At 38.8% G+C, this 17,694-nt stretch overlaps 1 protein-coding gene across 1 annotated transcript in view; it reads left to right on the forward strand.

Annotated features, from left to right (window-relative positions):
* chrna8 (cholinergic receptor, nicotinic, alpha 8) overlaps window positions 1-17,694 on the forward strand; it is a 90,963-nt gene that overhangs the window by 50,027 nt on the left and 23,242 nt on the right. The window contains exon 4 of the mRNA XM_036583764.1: window positions 1,254-1,363. Coding sequence (XP_036439657.1) covers window positions 1,254-1,363 — 110 coding nt within the window. The remainder of the gene's footprint in view (window positions 1-1,253; window positions 1,364-17,694) is intronic.

A 17,694-nucleotide genomic window follows, 5' to 3' on the forward strand; every position in this document is an offset into this window, starting at 1 on the left:
GACAAAAACTGTTTCTCATTAGGTGGACCTCTGTAAAGCTTGCCCAATCTTCCAACATCTTCTACAAAAGAATGCATTTGTGGGAGAAGCTTGGTGGTAGTTGACTGACAGAGTCTTAGTCCAAGAATGCTACAATAGATTAAGCTGACTTAGAGGGGACAAACCTAAAACATACATAGACACGGACATCCACACTGATTTGAATGTAATCCGAGCAGATGAAAGCCGGTGCTCCAGTGGCAAAGGCCTGTGACCCAAAGCCTCAGTCTAAAAAGATGAAGAGAGAAACTCAGCTGCATTTTAAACACAGAGAAGACAGACCATACAGGGGCGCTGACCTGGATGTGTGAGCTGCATTGAGTTCTTGGCAAATCAATGTAGTTTGGAAAGAGATGTGCATGAAACAGTGATGTGTGAGAAACAGGACTTTACATAATTGAGAGAAAAGGCACAAACACACACAAACTGTATGTGTGTGTGTGTGTGTGTGTGTGTGTGTGTGTGTGTATGTGTGTGTGTGTGTGTGCACTTTTTTCTTAGTCCCATTGGTTAGCTCATGTCGGTATGCCCCAGCTGGACGACAGCTGTGTGTGCTCAATTTGTTTATGTTTGTTTGTGTGTGTGTGTGTGTGTGTGTGTGTATTCATCTGGGGCACTCACATGTTGCATGTGCATGTTTGTTTTTGTTTGCAGGAAGAGTCTACATATAGAAACATATACAACACACATGGGACATTATTGTGACATATATATTGTTCCATATATACAATATTTATGGGACATATTACATATAGAAATTTATATGGGATATATTTTCATTATATAAATGTTTGCATGCATATATATATATAGTTGTTGAGGCTTCTGTGTTATTTTCCATTACATATATATATATATATATATGTTTTCTTTGTTTTCTTTTCCTGATGCTCAACAATGAATAACTTAATTGCTGTTTTGACAGGAAATTACATTAATTAATGGTGGTTTCTGACTTATATCCAGTGATGTATGTTATTACATATATATTATATTATATTATATAATATTGTATTATATTATATTATGTTTAAACTTTATGATGAATAGACAAATAGAAATGGTCCAAAATGACTTGGAAAAATCTGTTCTTCGTGGTACAGTTGCCATTTCTGAGATGGCACGTTTTATTCAGACAACATAAATATAGTGCATATGACCCCACGTCTTTACATGGTATAAAAACAAAGCTATGTGTGTTTTTGTGCATACAGGGCTGGACAGATGTGTATCTAAGCTGGAATCCTGAGAATTATCCCGGTGTGAATAACCTACGCTTCCCCTCCAATCAGATATGGACACCAGACATCCTGCTGTACAACAGGTAGCACTCATCACCTAAACCAGCACATGTACATGATCACTAGGAAAAATAACATCCTGCCCAGAATTATGTGCTGCATTACATCCATCGCCTGCTGTTTGATCTGACAAGTAGAAGATAAAGAAGCAAGTTTACTCTTTCTCCCATTTAGATCCTTCTAGGACTCTCTCCTGTTAGTCGACTAAACGCACTATAGCTTTTTCCCCCAATATGTTACGTTCAGCAAATGAACAGTAATTGTGTATTAAAATGTGTGTTCTTTGTAAAGAATGTGTTATTTTCACTTAGAAACTCTACACAACATGTTGTTTGTCCAGGGGCACCCAAACTTTTGCACATGACTATAGTAACAATCTGTGTAATCTGCTCCTTTGTTAAGTTGCAAAATTAGCGACTCTAAAAATATGGCAAATTTATGATGCAAACAAATGAAGTTCTATGGTGCAATGTTTTGAGCTTCATTTCTATATTGACTTGTCTAAGGGAAGCAGGGATTAGATAATCTGTAGTCCAAACTTGGGTCTTTTTGGTCAACCAATGACTATTCAGACAAAATATGTATCTAATGATTTAGCCTTATCTGAACTGACCATGTCAGTAACTGTGGTCAGGAACAGCCATGTTGCTCACTGTCCATATTCGGGAGACTTTTACAGCACAGTCTGTGTGTAGGTAGTAGAGTAGGCTGCTTAACTGTTGGCTGAGCTGAATGTGGTCAGGCTGCCGTGTCTGAGTGGAATCTTCCTGTAGCCCTGCCTTCAGCTCTCTCTAACCTATCACCTCTGGCTGGATTTGCTCAAGGAACCGCAACTCCTATGAGCCTTAGTGGCTGCAGGCCTCTTCTTTGATGGGCAAGGCTGAGAGTTTAGTGTGTAGCCTCAAGCAGAGGATAGTCCATGTCAGCAGGAAAAGGTGCTGTAATGATGGCCCCTAAATCAGTGATATTTCCCACAATGCTACATACTTCTGCTTTGGAAGATGTTACAGGAAATTTTACCGTTTCATTTCTGTTCATCCTTACATTGAAAGGAACATTCTAGTGTTTTTCAGCCTAATCTCTATCTGCCACATCTGTAGTATATGACCACAGATTGATGACCACAGACAGGCTTGGATTATCCCATGGGCTATACAGGTGTGTGCTCAGTGCCACTAGGGAGCCCCTGTGAGCAATTATGACAACATTTAAACAGCTGATTATACTTGCAGTGTGAATTTTACTAGAGACACAGCAAAAAAACACAACTAATGTGAAACTGGTCATTGTGTTATAGCCAATCATGGTCCTGATGCTTTCCACATCATTCCTGAACATCATTGGGCAGAACATCATTTTCTACTCCAGTCACTGCTTATCAACAGTAACTATCCACCATTACCTCAAGCATTCAGTTTTTTAGTATTAAGCTAGTGTTTCTTTGAATGTACTGAATGTGAATATCCAGATATTTATGCCTAGGGGGATCTGACACAGCAGGGGAGGCCCATTTCCAGAGCCAAATATAGAATGTCAGTCACTCAAGTTGCAAAGCTGCATTGTCCTTTTTGGTAGGGACCTGTGAACTGTCTACTTTCATGCATAAAGTCATCACAAGTAAGAAATAAGAAAACATTTGCACACCTGCCATGGCAGTATGCTTTAGTGCAGAATGGGTTTTTATCTGGCTGATGTTTTGCTGTCTTTATAAAATATATTCCAGCTGTCAGATTTTAATTTGTTGTTTTCACTGGGGTAAAGGTGTTGGTTATGAAAAGTGGAGGCATGTTTTATAGAGACGTATTGCATTAGTTGTTGGGTTTATGCTAACCTGTGCTCTCCTTAATGCAGAATATGTAATCTTGCTATTGTTTTGTTTCTACTTGAAAATGAATAAGCTTGTAGCGATGATGTGGCCAACACTGCAGTTAGTATGCTGCCATTGTGGTGCTGCACAGCTCTAATGTTACCTGCTGTGATATCATCAAAAAATCCCTGAACATCAGAGAAAGGTAGCCAGGTAGGGTCACACCAAACATTCGTGCCCAGGGGCCTAAAAGTCTTCATCCGGGCCTGGCCCCCTGTGACCTGCCCACTGTGCTGGGCTAAACAGATGATGAAGGAAGAAATCCTTTAGCAATTTGGCAGCACCTCTATTAGCATCTGTTTTTCTAACAAATGTTGGCACCCAAATAGACCAGGCCATTCCACATTAGGCTTCCAAATGAACTACTGATAAGTGAAACATTAACAGCTTCATGAGTGTAGTGTTGCATGAAGCTGTGTCAGAGTTGCTGAGTTGTGCTAAAATGGCTACAAGGCTTCAATAACACAGGAGGTGAATTAGGTTAACTGGACCACAGGGAAGAAAAGAGCCTTTTGCCCTTTACTTCATTGACCTTACCACTGCGGCTGAACCACTGCAGTCAGCACCTTTAACACGTACAGTGCTGTCTTCTGGGCATATAAACACAGATGCCTCATTCGCCCGTTCACCTACACTGCCCTCCACTCCACTCTGTCCATTACTGTTAGTGTTTTCACTGCCAAAACATTCTTGATTTTATTCAATAAAAAATTTTCAAAGTCACACAGCATGGTGTAAACTGCACGCCTACATCATCACTTGCTTGCCTTAAACTATGTTGAGTTGCTAATTGGAAGGGTATAAATATATCTGGGATGATCCTCTAAGTGTAAGAGAAAATTGTGTACATTTGTTATGAAAAGTGTGAAATGAAACAAACAAACTGATTTCTTAATCCACTTGTAAGAAAATACTTTTATTCAATCAAGCTCATTGTTTTTTTAATGATAGGCTCATTTTGAAATTAATGCCTGGCGCAATTTAAGACTAGGAATATTGTGAAAATGTTCAAAAAACTTTTTAAGTACTGATGCAATTATAAGGAGCATCCATGAAAGGCCTAGTCTTTCATGAGCGAAAATGACAAATGTGTCAGCAATTTAAGAACAAAATTCCACATCAAGTGATTGCAGGGATTTGAGGTTTTCCACCTCCTACCATCTTGAGTATCTGGAGAAATCTCTGCATAAAGGGCAAGGCCAAAAACCACAGCTGAATGCATGTGGCCTTCGATCCTTCACATGCTCTGCATTAAAAACAGCTTGATTTCACCACATGACCTCAGGAATTCTTAGACAAACTATTGTCAATAAATACCGTTCATCCACATATGCAAGTTAAGGCTGTACTTTGCACTGTGGAAGCCATTTGCCAACAATGTCTGGAAACGCCTCCGACTTCTCTGGGCTCCAGAGAAGTGAAATGGACTGATGCACAGTGGAAACAAAATATGTGCTGTGGTTTGACGTGTCAACCTTTCAGATGGACATTGTGTTCTCTAGGCCAAAGAACAAAAGGACCATCGAGATTGTTACCAGCATAAAGTTCAAAGCCAGGGACTTTTATAATATGGGGTGTTTTGGTCCCCACAGCCCCCTTATCTGACCAGCTGGTAGCTTTCTTGCTCTAAAGTTCCTCTTCTGTTTTTATGCTTAACACACTTCAGTCAAGCTTAGTAAGCACAAGGACAGACCTCCTGTAACCCTACACACATTCACCCACTCTTCAAACTCTTTTATTTTCAAAAGTGTACTGTGTAGAAAAAAGTGATATTGAGAGAAAGAGAGATGAAAGAGGACGGTAGAGTGAAAGATTAAAAGCTATAGTATTGGATAAATCAATTCTATAAAAGTCAACGGAAAAGCCATCACAGCTGAGCTCTGTCCCCAATTTGCAAATGTAATCATTTTCAGAATGGACTGCAATTTACAGAGAGCTTTTGATGCACGCGCTGTGTCAGGAGTCATTTCGGAATATTTCCTCTGTTCACCATGTTGTCGAAAACTGGATATTGAATCTAATCAAAAGTAAAGCAGAACACTGCAAACGAAGCATTTAATGAAGTGAAAAAGTTGAGGAATTTCAATAACTGTGGGATAACAACATATTCTTCATACATTTTCACTGTTCAGCATGGGATTAGAGCCTGATGAAGAAGGTAATTACTCAGCCCATTGAGCCAGCCTTCTCTCTAAATGACAGCACGGAATTTAGAAGAATATGATACACGGTACAGTTAAGTCTGAACAAAATGCTAAAGGAAACTGCATACAGATATTGTAAAACCACTGCATTGGTTATGATTCGTATAAGAGATGAGTGGATAGCTTTATTTCATTTATCAAGATGTGGAGCATTCTATCAAATTCAAACTGCAGTCCCACAGAAAAAAAAACAAAACAAAACATTAAAACAGCATTAAGTATTCAGACCTTAGATATTTACAAGAGTTATGGTCTATTTAAACCCAAGGCATTAATAGAGATAGTAATTGCTAAATATAATATATATAATATGTACAATTGTTGTAAAGTAATATATTATATGAACAATTAATGTAAAGTAGATGATAAAGATTGAATGTAAAAGAGACAGAAATGAAGCCCCCCTATGTAGCAAAGTAATACTGGACATATTATAGTATTGCTTTACATATAAATATATGGGAAGCAGCTGCAAGGAGGTCCAAAGTCGACTGCTTTTAAAACTTCTTGTGCAGCCATATCAGATATAAAAGGTAATAAACACTTAGGCAAATGGAAGCTGTCTAAATTCTGACATGTAGGGAGGCTTTAGTGTTCTTTCAGTTTTATCAGCATCGACAAGTCTGATCTTCTGCTGTGAAAATATACATCATCGCTTCAGTACGAAAGACAGAACGAATCACTGAAGGTCAGCATATGACACTGATGTTCAGCATGAAGAGCTTCTTATCTATTCTGTCTTCCATCCATTTCGACTAGGCAGCCGTTAACCAGGCCATTTTAAAGGTGATTTATGGCAACAGTTACAGTGAGCAGCGCTCGAAAAAGTTGATACGAGGTGAAAAAAAAAACAAGGTTAGTGATGGTCTGGAACGTTCTCGGAAAGATGACCCATAAAAGAAAAAGAAAAAAAAGGAGAGAAGGAAAGAAGTGGAGTAAAAAGAGAATTACACACAACATTAAGCTGCTTACTCTCAGGATCAGCGGCCCCTAATGACTGCAACGCTATGAGCCTAAAGAGAAGAGCGGGAGGAAAAAGAGAGAGAAAAAAGACAGAGCGAGGGGGAAAAAAACAATTAAGGAAATCTACAAAGGATTTCTTATTTTTATTGCTTGAAAAAGAGCTATGAGCTAAAGTGTGAAGGAGCTTAGCTCTGAAAAGACTAAATACATTTATAATCCGCTGGAACTGCAAACATATATAAGACATGAGGGACGAGAAGCATTCAAGCTGAATATCAAAAAGGCCCTTATGATGCATTTGTAATATAGTATGCATTAATATTAATGGTTTGAAAGTGCTTGAATCAAAGTTATATATGTTACAGACGTGTGAGGAATATTATGGCACATATAATTTCATTTTAAAGAGAAACTTTCCTTGTTTTACCCAGTTTTTTAGTTGTCCAGCCACTAGTTAGACCTCCTCCATCATATGATGCTATCAATAGGGAGGGTGAAGGCTAGCACGTGCTCCAAGACATTTAAAGAACCACCACGTCTTTTCAAAGTGCATCTAACACAATGCTAACCTTAATGAATTCCAATGGGTTTAGTATATAAAACTGTACAAACAGCATAAGAGGATGTCACTGTAAAAATTAAAATGCACAAAAAATGTAGAATTATGACTCTTTAAAGGAGTTTTAACAAGGATGCCTAGAACCTCCCTCCCATGCCAGGACACATAGCCGCTTAGATGACTGTTCTCCCACTACTGAAGTATCACTGATGTCATCTGTATGAAACTCTGGTAAGATGAGCCCAGTATGACAAGAGGACATGTGACTTTGAGTCGTGAGAGAAGAAAGGGATGAAAGACACGAGAGGAGAGAGAGACAGAGCATGATGTCAGCTTCTCTTAAGTGTCTTTCCCTGTACAACACATACACACTCTAACTAGGCCTCTGTGGAGCAGGGCAACATGGTATCAGTGGTTTTGAATATTTTAAAATAAAACAGAACTCGCCGGAGGAATGTGAATTTGAATTGCCCATTTAAATGTCCCCCTTAATCTAAATTATGCAAATCTGATTGTGATACCCATTAGCATTAGCATTATCAGCAGGAAGATTCACTGTTTAACATTGTTTTTGTCCTCAGCAAACCCTTCCTACTGTGAGCTATAATATGCAGTCTAATTAAAGAGTAATTGTTCTGCATTTTTGATTATATTACATCTATATGTAACACTAGCGTTGCACTTCCACTCACTGGCCACTATATTAAAAACACCCACCTTGTGCTTCTACTCACTGGCCACTTTATTAGAAACACCCGCCTTGTACTTCCACTAACTGGCCACTTTATTAGAAACACCCACATTTTGCTTCCACTCACTGGCCACTTTTTAGAAACACTTACGTTGTATGTCCACTCATGGGCCACTTTATTGGAAACACCTACCTTGTACTTCCACTATCTGGCCACTTTATTAGAAACACCCATTTTGGATTTCTACTCACTGGCCACTTTATTAGAAACACCTACCCCGTGCTTCTACTCACTGGCCACTTTATTGGAAACACCCACCTTGTGATTCCACTCACTGGCCACTTTATTAGAAACACCTACCCTGTGCTTCTACTCACTGGCCACTTTATTAGAAACACCCACCTTGTGACTCCACTCACTGGCCACTTTATTAGAAACACCTTCCCCGTGCTTCTACTCACTGGCCATTTTATTAGAAATATCCACCTTGTGCTTCAGAGATCAACATATCTCAGCTGGGATTACCAGAGTGAGTTATTTCAGTCTAACTCTAGCCGGTTTATTTTAACAGACAAGCTGACCAAATTACAAATAAATCTACCTTTTTTGGTTACCTTAGTCACTGCAGGGTAAATAAACTAAACAAGCCTGTTTGCATGTCTTGGTGGGTCAGGACAAGCACCACAGTAAGCTGTCTGGGATGCATTTGATTCAAAAAGAGAAGTGTGTATCAAATTTGGTATTATTTTCATGCATGTTAACTCATGAGCTTTTGCAGCAGGGATTAGGTGAAGCACACTGTATTGAGTGGGGCTGTTAAGAACGTGTGCTATTTTTAAATTAGCTATGGATTAAGCATGTTATGGAGGTATAGTATTATTGTAGGCTTACACATATTCTCATGAACTCTTCAACTAATCAAGCCTTTGATGAGCTGAGCCAGTAATATTAGAGAAGCAAAGACCTGAACTTGTGAGTGCTGATCATCTCTGTGTGAGCCTGTTTATCACATGTACGTCTGTGTGTTCTGTTCAGTTGTATTGTCAGTGCTGCCTCTGCAGTGCAGGGTGTAGCTGTAGTTTTAACTGTGTTGTGACTCGAGAGCGTAGCTGTCATTTTAAGTCTGTTGTAGCGTTTTGTCGTTTAGGCAAGAGACAGATGTGGCCTAATGTATTATTAAAGGAGAACTTTGAGATAGACTCTTCTCCCCTACACTCTATGCTAATGTCTCTCTTCCTCTCTCCCTCTCTCTCTTTCTCTCTGCCCTCATAACCTTTGGAAGTTACACATATTGCCAGCGATAAGAACAGCATGATGTCATTCTACATCACACGTGGCTCATTGAGACAAGCAAAAGAGTTCTGTCAAATTGCTAATGCTAGAGTTTCAATTGGTTGATCCATGCTCCGTCTGCTGTAGGGATGATTAATGATTAACTGATTGACCATTAAGCAACAAATACATGCATTTTAGGCAGTGCTCAAGTTAAAAAAAGTTAATTCAATTTCTGATTGATAGTATTCTGAAGATGTCACAATCATGCTGCCACCATTTTGGTAGGCAACAACAGGTTCATTCAGCAGTGCTGTGGCAGTTTGTAATGAGTTAAAGCCATAATCAATCCAGCAAAGGCAGTAAACCATGTTTTTTTAAAGCATTTTCACTAATATATTTGAGTGTATTACCTTGATTTTATTTGATTTGTTGCTGTAGTGATAATAAATGAAAGCTGAAATCTAAATGACTGAGATTTCCCGCTGTGCTACTAGCTCCCCGTCCCAAACCACATACTAGCACACTAAATAGTGTGTAAAAGTAGCGTATGTACCATTAGAGATGCACTCATTAGTGTAGGTAAAGTACAGAACTGCTCATTAAACATGTCCACAGGAAAGTTTAAGGTATTTGTTGATTAAGGATTCATTTATTGAGGTGAATTAATGCATTTATGGAGGTGTATTAATTCATTTACGGAGGTAAGCTGATGTTGCTTTGTATTCGCCAACTTTCATAATTTGTTCCACATTTAAGGCACCTCAATGTAACTGCAGCACCAATTAAAGTGGAACAGAACATTTAAATTAGAAGCTGGAGAATAAGAAGCTAAGTTCAGCTTTATATATGTGTATGACTTTACTATTTACAAGCTTTGGCAACTTTAGTAGCCACTTTTATTAGTTTTTGTAAAATCTTGTGGATTATAACATGTTCTGAACTCTGGAGATATGCAGGCTATATGGATTCAGTCCACCACTCTAGCCAGTCTTCTTCTTGTAGCATTTTCTGGAGGCTGCATCTAAAATGTCCACATATCTTTTCATGTTTTTGTGGTCATTCTGATCTATTTTGCTATTCTGGTTTTGGTCTTCAGCCACCTGCAGGGCTGTAGCTGCAGTAACGGGTGATGAGACGAGCTCTATCAGAGCACAGTCAGAGTCACAGGTCGCCTACCAACATGGCGACATGGACTTCTTAATGATGCAATTCAATGCTATGAATAAACAGTTGATATTTGAATAGGCCGGCTTTCCCATTCAGTTCAAGGAGCATTCGAATTGTACACATGAGGATGCAGGAGCACATCTTGTTCAGTCACCCTACTTAGTGGGTTTTCTGGAGTCGACTCACTCTCTCTACTCCTTGACTCCTCTTCATTCATCACCAATAGCACCAGAGCTGTTGATAAAGGGATACAGCCATAGCTACCCTAAACGTCCAAGCCATGTCTCAAAACTAAGGATGCAGTCGAGGTTGGAGAGATCTTCCTAGCACTGCTACACGAAGGCTCTTCTTCAGTGTTTACTTGCACATTTGAGACAGTCTGAACAGGCAGTACCGTAGGGTCACAGCTTACTGACGTAAGAAATGCAACACATTTAAATTTTATGTTTAAAAACGTTGAATTAAAATTTACACTTCATTACATTTCATTACCAACTGTGGTGCCTCTTGGCTCTCATGGCTGTTTCTACCTTTTTTCAAATTGCTTTAAGCTGTGCTTGAAAGGATCCTGAGAGACTGAAGGTTTTCTAGGATACACCAGCTGCATCCTTCAATTTCTCACAAATGAAGAATGCATTTCTCGGCCGCATTCGAATTGAAAACACTGACACGGTAACATCTAATGAGTTTCACAAAATATCATTCTTATAATAAACCAAGGAGGATTTTCATGTTCTGGTTTGAATTTGTTTTACCATCATTTTACTGTGAATACAGAAGGTAGACTAAATGTACAGTGCCCTCCCTAAATAAAGCTCAAAATAGCAAAAATCAGTGTGTCACAATTGTTGGCACCTCTTCATTTAATATATAGCTCAGCCTCCCTTGCAAAGATAACAGCTCTGAGACTTTATCTTTAATGCCTGATGTGACTGGAGTACACATGGCAAAGGATCTGACACCATTCCTCCAGACAGTACCTCTCCAGATCCTTCAGATTCTGAGGTCCATACTGTGGACTCTCTTCTTCAGCTCATCTTACAGGTTTTCTATGGGGTTTAGGTCAGGGCACTGGGATGGTCATGCCAAAACCTTGATTCTGTGGTCAGTAAACCATCATTGATTTTGAGGTGTGTTTTGGATCATTATCCTGCTGGAAGACCCAACCACAGCCCAGTTTAAGCTTCCTAGCTGAGGCAGTCAGGTTCTGATTTAATATCTGCTGGTACTTGATAGATATCCATGATATCCTGTCCATGATATTCACGTATTTAAACAAATTTACCAGGGCCTTTGGGAGAAAAACAGTCCCACAACATCACAGATCCACCACCATACTTCACAGTAGGGATAAAGTACTTGTCTGCATGACTATCTTTGTGCCCATGCAAAACTCACCGCTGGTGTTTGTTGCCAGAAAAACTCTGTTTTGGTCTAATCTGAGACCATGGTTTGAGAAACATGAGAAAGAGTTGTTGCCTTGGCTTCCAAATTCCCCAGCTCTCAAACTACGTCCATGTACTAGAATAAGAAATTTGATCCACAGTGGTTCCACCTAACAACTTACAGCTAACATCTTGGTGCCAGATACTACAGGGTACCTTCAGAGGTCTTATGGAGTCCATTCCTGAGGAGGAAAAATGTTTTTCCAGTCCTTTTTGCTCATGTTTACCATGGGTGCCACTTTGTAATTGAGTAATTGTTTTAATTATACAATTTAATCTTAAATAGTTGAGCAAAACAATATTGATATTGCTAGACTTTTAAGAGCTAACTCTTGCATGCAGTGAATAAACATGGATTGATATTTATGCTTGAAAGAGAAAGCTAAGCAGCCAAAACGACTTGGCAAGGGAAGAGACGGAAACAAAACCAACAGAGAGGAGGAAAGATGTCCTTGCCCGTCCTTGCTTTCATTCCATATATTTAAAGCCATCAACATGACTCTGATATTTATTTATTCTTTCCTAAGTGCAGGTTGTGCATCTCAAAACACTTTAATTCAAATATTGTTGGCAAAGGCCGTATATCAGCATTCAGACTGGGTGCTGTAGATGGATGCATCATGTTTGAAAGACTGTTTAAATAACTTCCCAAACACCATCCGTCATTTGCCCCGTGCATTTTAATATGCTTTTAATTATGCTGCATTTGTCATGGACAACTGAAAAGGTGATTTGAGAAGTCATGGAGAGAGAGAAAAGTGAGCGAGCGCGTGAGAGCGAGAGAGAAATGGAGGTTATAGAGTACTTACCTTTGTGTTGGAGGCTGATTGAAAGCAGTAATTTCCTTCTGATTGGCCACACCTCATAAATCCATATTATGCAAATCCCTTATGTTCCCTGTCGTCATGGCGCCAGGCTTTTCCTAAAACCACATCAGACCCTCATGCTTCCTGATCGGAGGAAATGATGTAAGGGGGCTTTTAGAGCATCTCGTCTTCCATCTGTCTTTATAAAACATCACAAAACAAGTGCTGTAAAATACTTCTAATGGCCACCCGCATCACTCAGCTCAATTACCATGCTGCTCTTGGCCGCGCACGTTAGCTAAAGGATGGCACCTTCGGGAGACGCTGTTATTAAACACGTAGGAAAGTTTCACGATGTGCTGACTCAATCTGTCTGAAGTCAAAAGTGGATTAACCTCCAGAACATCTTCATTTTTTGCTGAAATGCCTTGTTATGAAGCATGGCAAGGGTTGAAGACATTAACATGCTGAATGGAGGAGCATCACTGAATGCTAAATATGCATTCATTTTACTGCTGGCTTGCTCACAAGTTTGGGAATAAAGGTTCCTAAAAGGTTCCTGGCCTAAATGAACGGTTCTTTATGAACATTTGATAGAGCCTTTACATTATGTGACTTCTCACAAGCACATCTCCTTTAAAGAATCATCAACCGAGTGGTTCCAAAAGTGGTGGTTCCATGGCATTGAACCATAGAACCCATTTCGGCACCTTTGTTTTTATGTGTGTAGAGACCACCCTTCATATCAAAATGACCTTCAAGTACAAGTTGTTTTCCAAAGAAATCTGCAGGGATATTTTTCCACACCTCCAAAGTTCAGTCACAGAAGTTGGTTGCATTTTTTGTTTCTCATGATCCAAATAATCCCAAACACAGCTTAGTGATGTTGACGTCTGGACTTGTTTGAGAAGTACAACTTCTCAGCGGTGTGCTTGGGATGTTATCTTGTTGTAGAATGAATTTCTTTCCAATCCAACATTTTCCAGACGATGTTGCATCATTAATTCAAACTTCTTTGTACTTTTCAGCATTAATGATGCCTTCAATCAAAAACAAACAACCAACTGTCGATGTTTGGTGATCCTTCAGGATGAAGCTATCCTAATTACAGGCTATAGTTAGTTATAATAGGCTTAATAATAATTCTTATAATAATTATAATAATTCTTATATGTATATTATTTTTTTATAATTCTTTTTTCTGCAATTAGTGTTTATTTTTACGATTAGTGTTTAGTGTTTATTTAGTGTCTATTTAATTCACACTTTTCCTGTTTACTGTCTATTTAATGTTATTGCTACACCGTGGGGTCTGAGAGTAACGCAATTTCAATACTCTGTATGTCCTGTACATATTGTAGTATTGACAATAAAGCTGACTTGACTTGACTTGACTTAAACAAAAGTTTACAGCTAAGTAAAAGCCACTAGGACAACCAAAACTGGGGTCATTGTGCTCTCTGAACTGTAAGCACTAAAGGACAATAGCAATTAATAACAAATAAGATGACATGGTTGAACCAGTTTTGAAAATGTTGTGTGAACTTCTGGTCTAAAATAAGGCCTCCTTGATGAAATACAGTGTAATCAGCACAGATATATGAGTATAAATCATGTCCAGCATAGCTATGACTGGCTCTGTGGGCAATTATCTTTGGGCCAGTGAACATTGAGGAGATCCAACATGTCAGGAGTTTTATGAAGTGAAGAACATTTGTGACAGCAACCTATTCAGTGCAATGTAAAATGATTACGACAGACAAAGACACAATGACATCATTCATCCCTTATTTACTATTTTATTATTTTAATTTTTAAATATTTGTTATGGCAAACCATGACTATTAGTGCAAGGCCATCAGTCTGGGCCTTAAATGTCAAAACACCATGAAAATTGAGGAAAGAAAAACACCTCTAATGCTAATTTCTGCTAGCACCCCTGTGGGATTCTAGGAGCTAGTAGTATGCTAGTGCTAAGCTCACAGCAATGCACATGAAATAGAATTTTAGCATTATTTTGACTTTTAATATAGCAGTTTTACAGTGACTGTTTCCGAATTACAGAAATGCATTTTTTCATTTCACGGAAGTCATTAGTCTTTCTCTGAAGGCCTAGAAGGCACAGAGGGTTCCCCTTTGCTATAAGACTATTCTGAGCATAGCAGAAACAGAAATATACAGTTGCTTGATCCGTTTATTTCAACAGGCCCTGACCGGGGGTTAGACGTCAACTTTCAGTTACCACATTTGATCAAAAGCGGTGTGTCCATCTTAATGGAGTAAAGAGTAGTAGCAGTATGGTAAATGTAGTTTTGGCAGAAGAGCATGCAGGACTGTGTATTTGGCAGTGGTGTGCAACAGGGGCGTAGTGTGGGTCCGCTTCAGTAGAGCGTGAGTGGGGCCAGGCTGGGCTCAGAATGTGCTGATGGGAGCCTGACCTCTCTGACTTTGAGCAGGACTCACACAGACTTTAAAGCCAGAAAGAGCGTAATGGGATGAGACAGCGGTAGGGACAGCGGATTTAGCTGACCATTCTCTTTCAAAAGATGGATGTGAGCCTTTTTGCCTTTGTCTACTTTACAGCCTTTAAATGTGTAAAATAGTGTTTCCCTTGCAAAACAGATCTTCCAGTGCTTATTGGATTCTACACAGAAAATAATTAAACCATTACACATTATTTATCTCTGGTTTTCGAATCCAATCAATTTATCAATACAAAACTTCTCACATGTTAAATTGATCAAAAAAACTGAACATTTAAAATGGCCTCGTTCAGCGTGTTCTGAAGAGAATATTAACAGTGACACAAGAAAATGTAATAATACAGTGTTAATCACACTGGGTTTAAAAGAAATACAAAATGGGTTATACTTCACGTTGATTGTTTCTCAAAGTGTTACTGAATAAAACTCACCAGTATTTTAGCATTAAATATGCAAATGGTTGTGTCTTTAGCTATCTGGGTCACATTTGCATGCATGATTTGACTGGCCTACGTATTGTTGGCCTATTTAAGTAGAGAACTGAGTATCAATAGTATTTCATTGTTATCATGTGATTACTTGGATTGTGAGAAGCAGAAAATGCAACCAACTTCTAAGACTGAACTTTTTTCTTTGAAAAACTGAAATCAAGACTCCTGAAAAGAATGGAAGCTAAGATAAAGGTAACGAGTGGAGACACTAAATAGTGAAAATAAATAATATTATATTCAGTTGTTGAGGCTTCTGTTAAATATATGTTTTCTGTTGATGTTGAAAAATGACCATATGTAATGGCTATTTTGACTGGAAATACAATAAATGAAGGGTGGGTTTTTAACTTTGGCTCTGTCTTTCATGTCATTCTTATTCTAGCTTTGGAAAATGATGAGTTTGATGACTTTGGTGGTAGCAGAATTGTGGAGATTCAGCATTGCTACCACAGTGACTATATATAAAACATCAACCATTATGAACCTGACTGCTAAACGTCTATGCATAACTCTGTTCAAGTGAACTAACCTTTACTCCAGTATAGGTGTGGGTGAGGGGTTGGCAACCCAAATGTTAAGAAGAGCCATTTTGTCTTTTCAACAAAAATCAAACCACCTTGGCAGCCACAGCATTTCATGTTCATTTTACATTGTATGTGCTAATGTCCTAGCAAAGGCTAAAAATATATAATATAAATGAAAACGCAGACTTACTTCGCTCTGCTTTAAGCTTTAGCTCAGCTATAGCTGCTTTTCTTGCATCTCCAGCAGGATACTTTTCCACAAAGGTGATCTGTTTCTTGTAAAATATATCTTAACATTTTACTTTTTACGAGGCCGAAGTCAGCTTCTCATTCACCAGCTTCTTGTTTGATTCTTCTCAATCCACTTTAAATGGTGCAGCAGTTACATTCTGGCACCTCAGGCACCATTTAAGGTGGAACAGGAAAACTCAGTGTAATACTTCTAGAACACTGAACAAAGAGTTTTAATAAGGCTTCTAAGAGTTTGATTTGGTGTTAGAGGTTTTAATCTAGTCGAATCTCAGTGATGCTGGAAGCCCAACAGAGCAATAAATGGTGTTGCTTAACTGGATTTAGTGCTGAATAGTATGTGAATCATTCAAATTGTGATTGTACTCAGAGTTTTTGAAGGCGCTACTGATGCACTGTGTCTGAGCCAGCTTCATCAAACCTCAGAAAATGAAATTTCCAATGGGGAACCCCACTGGATGTTTCTGCCACACACTGAAGAGCAGAGGGGAAACCTCAACACCTTCTAGGTCTTTAGAGAAGGGCTAATGATTCCTTGCAACTAAAAAAGCATGTCTGTAATTTTAATTCATTTTAAATTAACAGAATCTTTGTATTTAACCTCTGCAAGTATTATAGTACTACTCATGTTTCATTTTTAATGGATAGAAAGAAAAGGGTTAAAATCTTGAAATGCCCACAGGAAGTTGTGGAGTCGTGGTGTCTAGGCAGATATAGTCAAGTGAGCTCTTCTACTGGTCGGGACTTCTAGAGCTGAAAAGAAGCACTAATGCATTACATTAACTGTCAGCATAATTACAAAGGGACTGAGGAATCAACCAATCATGCATTGATTTCCAATGGGGCGGGGCCAGTTTCATGAGAAAAACATCAATAAGAATAAGACTGGCAGCATTAGAAACAGAAAACAGCAGCTATACCAGAGCTCTCTACTGAAAGAGTCACTGCTACAAGGTGAAATATATACTGTGTCTGTCACAACTTTCAAGTAAAGCTTGCAATGTCTGTGTTTGAATCTAGAACAGCCTAAAAATATTCATGTGAATCACCATTAGCATTAGTCATAGTTCGCCACTGGAAATATCGTGTTAAAATGTTTTAAAGTATTGTGATGTTATATCTTTGCCATATTGCCCACCTTTACTCTGGTGCTGTATTTTCAGACCCACAAACTAGCCAAGCTTGCTAGCAAACCTGCTTTGTATTAGAGTCCTGAGGGCAGAGAGACAGACAGAGTCAGTGGACGCCACATAAATATGATGACTGGCTTGAATGTTTAGCTCTGACTTTGGGGAAAACAACAAATGTCTGTTTTTGTATACTGAAAGCCATAGTAGCACTAAAAAGGCTAATACACTTCTGCAATGGGCAGCAAGCTTGTTGGGCCAACATGAGCATGAATACTACTTGATTTATGCGTTTTACAGCATTTATAGGCCTATTGCACTCATATTACACACATGGCTCAGACTGACTGATGTTTCAAATTAAAAGTCTGACATAAGCATGATTAAAATGTATATCCTCTCCTTACATACCAGTGATGGATGCTAAATGTCACTGTGGGCTTTTATAATGCAGCCTCTTGGAGCTAATATTACTGGCCCTGTCTCTGCTGTGACCTCACCT

The sequence above is a fragment of the Colossoma macropomum genome, unplaced genomic scaffold, assembly GCF_904425465.1.
Source record: "Colossoma macropomum unplaced genomic scaffold, Colossoma_macropomum, whole genome shotgun sequence".
Lineage (NCBI taxonomy): Eukaryota > Metazoa > Chordata > Actinopteri > Characiformes > Serrasalmidae > Colossoma > Colossoma macropomum.